An 8,327-nucleotide genomic window follows, 5' to 3' on the forward strand; every position below is an offset into this window, starting at 1 on the left:
GTGTGTGTGTGTGTGTGTGGAAGTTGAGGACGCCGCCGCTGATTTCCTTGTATTAACCCAAGCTGACCCTTCCCTTTCTCCCACTGTCATTTATCCTCCATCTTTGTTTTGTTCTCTTTCACATTTCTTGTTTTTCTTTATTCCTGCTCTCTGCTTTTCTTTTTTTTGCCTCCCCCTTCATCTCTGTTTATCTCTCCTCTTCTTTCAGCTCTTTGTTTTTCAGCAGATGACTTCATTTCTCTCGCTCTCCYCTATCTATTTCTTTCTTCTCTGCCTCGGTCTGATTTCCAATCCCGGTTCATTAGGTTCAGTGGATTGGCTTTCTTCCTGCAGCACACCCCTCTGCCACCCAAGCTGATTGGCTTTCATTATGGACAAGGGTGGTCTGCACACAAACACACACACGCTCCGCTTTATCCCACTGAGGACCCACTCCACTATCCGTCACCCCTCTACGGCTACTATCTCCATCTCTGGCCGTCCTCCATTTCAATCCCTTTTTTTCTGTTATCAGTTCTCTTCTATTCATCTTTTTCTTCTCTAAAGTACTCAGAGATGAAAAAAGGTGGCTAGCTGGGCTTTGTGTGTGCGTGTGCATGTGCATGTGTGCGTACAGGCGTCGCTGACGTTGCCTGGACGGGTTTTATTTAAGGAGACAAATGGTTTTTCTCCTCAGAAGAGGTTCCCACATGTCAGTCCTTAYGGTCGCATGTATCTGAGCTGCAGTCGCGCTGTGCAGCAGGTTAGCTTTTTTTATTAAACACCACTTGACACGAGGAGGTGAGCAGCTTTTATTGACCCTGGATGCCTCGGCGAAGACGACTGTTGACTCAGAGGCTTTGCTGACTCCAACTCTCTGTGCTTAACTCTAAAAAAAAAAAAAAAAAAAACGCCACAGATTGGATCCAGTAAAGCTTAGCTCTTTTCTCTGCACCAAGTAGAGGCTTTAGCTCGTAATTGTAAAAAGGTAAAACATAACTTTTAAAGAACATCTAATGGAAAACTCGTCTTCTTTTTTTTTTTTCCTTCCTAATGCATTTATTAGCCCCATAAAGCTTTAGGAAAATGCTTTCTGGATTGGCTATAGGACRTTTGAAGTGCACAGAAAGAGCAGTGACTCATGATTTTTATCTTGAGAAGCTTTAGAATGAAACTCACTTGCTTTTAGTTTTAGTTGGGCAATATTAAGAAAAAAAATCTTTTTGTTTTAAATCATCCAACTGACTAAAATCKACATGTTAGAATCGAGGACTAAATGGTTATTTGTATGAAGAAAATSAGAGAATCTGCTCAAAGCAGAGGTTATRATTTATTTCTACCCACATTCTTTAATGCAGAAGCACCAGTTTAATCCAGTTTGACTATTCTGTTTAATATAAAGCAGCTGACTGGAAGTTAAAGGAGGGATTTTATATTGTACCCTCCCGCTACAGCAGGAGGACCCAAGCTGGCTGCTGGCCATGCAGACTTTTATCTTCTCCTCTCAGAAAATGGAGGTTTTTTTTGTTTTTTTTTTATCTGACAGGGTCATGCCGCCTGGAAGACTTTTTTTTTTCCTCTCCAAAACTTTGAAACTATTYAATTTAATTTTATCTGACACTCACAGCACACAGGAAATTCTTGTTTTTTGTTTTTTTTATTTTGTCTTGCATCATACAGGTGTTTTAAATTTCCTCTGTTCTGTTGTTTTGTTTGGGTCCCACCAAATCTCTCCCCCTCTCATTTCTCCATCTCTCTAATATCATCCTCTCCCCATCCCTCCCGCCTCCCTCATCTGTCCGCTGGGAAAATTTGCCTTCATAAAAAATGAAAAGGATTATTTAAGAGAAATAGGTTTTCATTAGGCAGCTATTATCGTGTCCCACGGCCCACCTCGGCCTTGTTGCAGGTGGGGGCGAAGGCTCCTTTTTTTATCATTTCTCTCATTGTCTCATCTTTATCTTGCTCTCGTTTTTCCTCCTTGCTTTTCGTATATTTTGCTTCTTTTTCATTTCCTCTTCGCAGCGTGCGCCGCCGCTCGTGCGCCGAGTTATGCAGGGATTCATATCCAGCGTTATGAACCAGTAAAAACCAATTGTGGAGCGGCACAAAGCACAGGAGCGGCCCGAGCGCCGCTTTGTGTTGCAGAATATATTCCCCTGCATGATAAAGGTGTGCTATTTATTTATTTATTTATTTTTGTCCTAGTGGCCGACGAGAGCAACGTTGGATCRCTGGTGGGGCAGAGAAACGGTGAGTGGTTTCTAAACAAACATTCTCTTTATTCTTCCTCTTTCTCGTGGCTCTGCCCTCCATCCGCCGCTGCTCCAGCTGACACAGCTGAGTTGTGAAGCACTTAGTGTGTGAGCTCTTGCTGCTTTACAGCCGTCTGGGTCAGGAAGCCCACAGCGCTCAATCCTCGCCCAGCTGACAGCGGCCGCGTTACATCACAATTGCTTCGGCTGCAGTTATTTGTTCGCACTCGGTTCTGCCTCATTTTTATTTGAGAAGTGTCTACTTTAAGGTAAACCGGCACAAAAGCGCTGCTCACAGTGAAGAGTGGCGGATCAAAGTGCAGCCCATGTTTTATTCGCTAACAGTGCCTTCACATGTCTGACTGCAGSAGCAGAAAAGCTCAAGCAAGACGTCAGCGTGGCAACGACGGCACACCAACTGCTGACTTGAGCTTTAAAGAGTGTAAAATTCAGAAATTGAATAAAAGTAGCACCAAGCAGAGAATAAAAGTAGCACCAAAGATCAACAAAGACTTGTTGATCTTTTTAAATGGAGTCTAAAAATAACGCAACAGGCATTTAAAAAAACAAAAATCTCTCATGCATCGATGCTTAAACTAAATGAGATAAAAGCAACATTATCTGTAAAGCAACACTTAAAACATTGAGATTTATTTCAGTAATTTGTTTCAGAAAAGTGACATTCACATGCTGATAAATATTTTAAATCATTTTTCAGATGATTTCTTCGCTTACAGAAAAGAAAAAGAAAACACTCTAGGGGCTTTTATTAATTTCTTGCAACACCCTGATACTTATGCAACATGTTTTCCTTCCACTAAACCTTCCATTRATACATCATTCTCAGAAAAACAAGGCTTTTTTTCATGTTTAATGATTGTTTACACCATAAGAAACTTTTTCAGGTTAAGAATAACAATAAATTAGTAAACTGGGTCATCTTTTTGGTGATATTCTAATTTAATATGAGCTGTTTAACTCCAGGAATTGGTGGAGGTAAAATGGACACTGAAGCATGGATTTATCCACAAATAGATTGATGAACAAATGAGTGGATGGATAAATGGATGGATCGGGCCTCTGCTGTCTTGTCTCTCAGTAGTCGATCATTAAAGTTCCCGTAGGAAGTGGCCCCATGCCGACCTGAATTTCTCTATACTCAGCATTCCCACAAGTGGCTCCCACTCCTCCCACCATCTCTCTCTCTCTGTCTCTCTCTCTCTTCCTCTCTCTCCCTCTTTCTTCTCTTTATGATTATTCCAGCATAGCTGAAGGTCCATGATAAAGAAAGCGATCCATTCCTTCCTTTCTTCGTCCCCTCTCCAGTCGATGTCTCGGCTAATGCGTATTGACAGACTCTTGCTATGGTTTTCATTTTTTGCTGATGCGGCATATTTGCCCGGCTTGGTGCGCCGCGCCCCACCCGATGCGGCCGCCACYGCCCGCCTTYCTAAATGGCCCCAGTGTTTCTTTATGGGCTTTGACATATTTCATTAGGCGGATGGTCTTAAGAGGCCCGCCTGGCTTCTTTAATCTGGCTAAAACCTTTTTTCTCCTCTCGGGCTCAACCTGCTCCGAGGTGCGCTCCGCTCCTCCGGCTCTCCCTCTCTTTCTTCTCATTTCACCGTTCTCTCCATCGCTTTCTTCAGCTGTCGTCAATGGAGCTTTGAGCTTAATTTCTCTCTCTGCTTTCAGTGTTTTATTTATTTTTTCACATCTTCCCACTGGTTTCCCTCYGTCTCAATCCCCAAACACCATTCGTCTRTCTCCCGTTTTATCCTCCTCTCTGTTCTACATCCAATTCTCTTTATTCTCGCTTTGGTTCCTTTTCTCCAGGCAGACTGATTCTTTTTTTAGGACCCTGCCCCCCCAGAACCTCAGAACCCCCCTCCATCCTCCTCCCTGCTCTGTTGCAGCTGTATCTGTTCCAGTCTTATGTGATTATGGTGAACATGCTCCAGTCTCGGAGTTTCCTCCACCGAGTCATACCCAAGACAGCATTTCCCAACGTTTTAATGTGTGTGCGTGTGTGTGTGTAGTGAGCCCTGTGAACAGCTCTTCCTTCGTTCTGCCCTCCGGTTCTCTTCCTGAGAATCTAACATCTCAGCAGGCAGCAAGCTAGCCCTCTTACACCACACCTGGGGGCTCTTCCAGCTGAAACGCCCACCTCCTCGCCCACTGACGCTCCCAGTATGCAGATAGCTTCATGCATGCTGGTTGTTTCTGCACTTCTGTGTCCTGAATCAAGTCCTTCGCCTAAATAATTGTAGCTTTTYCTGTTTCAGTGTTTAGATGTAGTCCATGTTGGCTCCATTGCATTAATCTGTGCTGTACACTTCATGAAGGAGAAGTGCACTTCTCCTTTGTGCACCATGTATTTTCCACCAAGCATCCACAAATGGCACACGCCACCCTCTGCATACTTCAGCCTACCCCTCAACCATGCCGTAAAACCCACCAAAGGTAGGCCGCAATTATGAAATGGCCTTTAAAGTCCCCTCTAGTTATTAGAGTTATTCATCTGGGTCGAAGCTGMCTACAATTCAATTCAATACACGCAGCCCATATGTTCACATTCCCTCRTACATCTAAACAGCTAAACACAATTACTGCCGAAGCAACGCCTACATATCCAGCTCCCGCATCTGCCTTTGATGTAGCTGAGTGCATTCACAGAGTGACGGGAGGAAGCTTAATGATTGAACTGGTCTTTAAGTGGAGGAGAGTTTTGATTGGCCATAACATGGATTAGATTTGCCTTTGCTAGCTGTACGGCTGTATGAAGCAATTTGATTTGAAGTCGGGTTTGTCGGGTGATTAGATGAGATTTGCTGCGCCTCAACATTTAAGGGATATGGCAGGTGATACCTTRGATTTTTCTTACTGTCACTCAGTGATAAAAAAAAGCTTKTATATATAATAGCATGATCAATTTAGGCATAATATGTTTAAAAATAGTCCCTTGTAAGAGCAGTTTGCTTGTTTAAACATGTGCCTGCACATTTTCTGACCTTATTTTTTTTAAAGTCCTCTATATTTAAAATAAACCTTTTATTAGGTTGGAAATGAAACAAACACTTAAATCACGCATTCGTTTGCAGGTGTTTGCATCAGTATGTCGCTTTCAACAACATCCCGGTCGGGGCGTGTTTTACCGCTTTCCTGAACATCAACTTCACGTTTTATTGGCTGAACCTGAGATTAGGTGTGAGATTGAAAAGTGTGTGTGTGCTTCTGTAAATACGCTAGGGACATRTGCCGGCTCCCTGCATCTATTTCAAAGAGCTACAGCCCCTATTGTTGGATGCAGCCTCTTGCAGGTAAGCCGGTGTGAAGCCTCTGTAACACACTCAGCAACCTCCACTAGTTTTAATGGAGGGGACACTTTTCTTTGTAACTGTGGCAACCTTTCTGCAGTTTGCTGCATGGCGTGAAGCCATTGTAATCCATCAGAAATGTGTATTAAGATGCTGTTGAAACTCTGGGCAGCGAGTCTGTGTATATTTCTTGGAGCTAACTTGATATSAGTGTTTTAATAGTATTTGAAGTACCATGACAATTGTATTTAGTTATTTAATTCAGGCTAAATGCATGAWTTTAAGAATTTTWTTTWTTTTTTTWMCYTTTTTTTKAMCAAATTATTTGGTCAAAGAAGAAAATTTAAAAACTAGTTTCTGTTTGGATGATAGGGAGTTTTTAGRCTCCCTATTAGAGGAAGATRATTCAAATTCAATAATTTGAATTATCTTCTAATTCAAATATTTTCATACATTTTCCTATGTGGTAAAATTTCCTTTTTAAACTGAACAAATTGGGTCAAATATGTTGCTTCCTTCCACATCTCAGAATAGTTTGGTTCATTTGTCTTTACAGAACTTACGGTTTGTAGGCCATCTCGCTCGCACACAACTTTCTAGATGTGCTGCCAAATTGTCTCGATCAGAACTTTGTGATGTTGGCTCTAAAATATTGACTTCTTTTGTTCTTGAACCACTTTGTAATCACTTTGACTCTGTCATTGTCCATATGGAAGACCCATTTGCATCCAAGCTTTAACTTYTTGACTGGAGGATAATGTTCTTTCCTCAAGATACCACCTGATTACGAAGTGCACTGTTTTTTTTTTTCTTTTGGTACCTCCTTTTAGGAGCTTATCTAGTACAGAGGATTTTTTTTTGCATTCTTTGTTGCACCTTAGAAATAAACCAGGTGTCTCTTTTTATACATCTACCTACATATCTTGTTATTACAACCAGTTGGACCTGAGTGGTTCATTACTTCAGAGGAAGTTGTACCAGGATATATTGTTCTACAGGTGTGTCACTCTCTGTCTTTTAAAAGAGGATCTTTTTCTTGAACAAAGCAGCATGATGGTGTTGCATTAGTCCTTTCAGTCCCTCTCAGTGAAGAAAGACCCTGCGGCTACACTCTAGGCAAAGACTTCACTTCTGTCTGCTAATACAAGCACGACAGCATCCAACCTCCAGAGAAGTCACACTGTGTGATGCGTGCGAGTTGGGAATATGCTCARGTGGACGTTCTCTTGTGTGGGTTTACAGACTGCATGCGGAGTAGCTTTTTTTTTTTTTATTTATTTTTTTTTTTTACCTATTTTTACTGTAGATTGCTGTGATATGAGGTTGTTTCAAAAGTTCTTCCAGAAAGCTAGCTGCTAATCACAAGAGAACATCTGGTAGCGAAGACAATGTAAGGTTATGATTGGGCGTTCAACTAAAAATATTACATATATACTGTGTGAATCTGTCCCATCGATGTGGATCAAAACGTGATACTTATTGCGTGTGTACACAGAATTTTAGCAGGTGTTTTATTTATGTTTTTCGTTTCAGTTCAGCATCTTGTTCTCCAGGGTAAATCATAAACGAACTATTTGGACTAGAATAAGATCATCTTTCATTGCTCAGTTTTGATTTTTTTCCTGAAACTGTTGCTTCTAAAAGCAGCTTAACAAAGTGAGATCGTGATGCTACAGCGCAATCTCGGATTGAGAAGCCTTACGTCTGTGAAGGGCATCGACTTTTTTTCTTTTTTTTTTCTTTTTTTGTTTTATAATCTGGCTGTTAAGTCRTTTGTCTGATATGTGCACCCGCTTGAACCGGCGGCAATCAGGCAGACGTGATGCGAACGGATCCGAGTGAGCATCTGCTGGCACGGCGGGCGGCGATATGTGATAAACGCCGATTTCACCCTCCATTGGATCGAGCTGGCGATGATAGCCACCTCTCTCTCCTCTCGTCCCATCCGTCCTATTAAACCCTCATTATTCATTTACCTCCAGCCGCAGCCGCCTGACATGCATGGAATGAGTGCTGCGCAAACACGCTCCAGCGAAAGCGAATTGCTCTCATATTTCTTCTATTTCATCTAAGACGGTCAAGGACACACACCACTATCTCATAGAAGCAGTATTGTGAATATTTTGCYCCCYCAACCCACTGACTTGGATGAAAATTCTCACATTTTGGTAATAAATACACACCCGCCCACATGCTCAGACACACACAGCTTCCCCGTATAGTGGCGCAGTGCACTGGCAAGGAGCTTAATTCTATCAGGCTGTGAGCTGGACAGCCGTAATTACATTTGTGACACAAATCCTGTCTCTCAAATTGAGCGTTTTATTCCTGAGCGCTCCCGCCTCTCTATTTATAACCCCTTATTCCCCATAAATCCCACTTCCTCTCAGAAAGTCAATTTGGGACTTAAAAGGCAGCAACGCTTCGCTTACTTTGCCTCTTCCTTTGACTCCATCGCCGCTTCAGTTTCACTCCCCCCTCCCCTTTTTTGGCTCGACTTCGAAGATTTAGAAGCATCTAAAACGACAAAAAAGGCTTTAGAAGTGAGTACCATGATCCAAAGAAGTCTTTCCTATGGAAGAGAGCGGGGGAAAAAAAGCTGCTCCCGTTCTGTACGACTGAGATGAATTTGTTGCTTTTCTTTGTTGGAGGGGTTCGTTCTTACCCAGCTGTCCTTCAATTTCTGCCAGAGCATGAATGTCAGAATGCCTCTTTGACAGCAGCATCTTCTTCTTGACATTTACTTTCTTTTCTCTGTTATCTCCTTCCTTTGTAT

The 8,327-nt window shown here is 42.2% G+C and overlaps 1 protein-coding gene across 1 annotated transcript in view; it reads left to right on the top strand.

Annotated features, from left to right (window-relative positions):
- The window catches only part of pard3ba (par-3 family cell polarity regulator beta a), a 144,103-nt gene that overhangs the window by 75,160 nt on the left and 60,616 nt on the right, over positions 1-8,327 (top strand). The window contains exon 15 of the mRNA XM_017308921.1: positions 2,188-2,232. Coding sequence (XP_017164410.1) covers positions 2,188-2,232 — 45 coding nt within the window. The remainder of the gene's footprint in view (positions 1-2,187; positions 2,233-8,327) is intronic.

This window comes from Poecilia reticulata, linkage group LG2, assembly GCF_000633615.1.
Source record: "Poecilia reticulata strain Guanapo linkage group LG2, Guppy_female_1.0+MT, whole genome shotgun sequence".
Taxonomy (NCBI): Eukaryota; Metazoa; Chordata; class Actinopteri; order Cyprinodontiformes; family Poeciliidae; genus Poecilia; species Poecilia reticulata.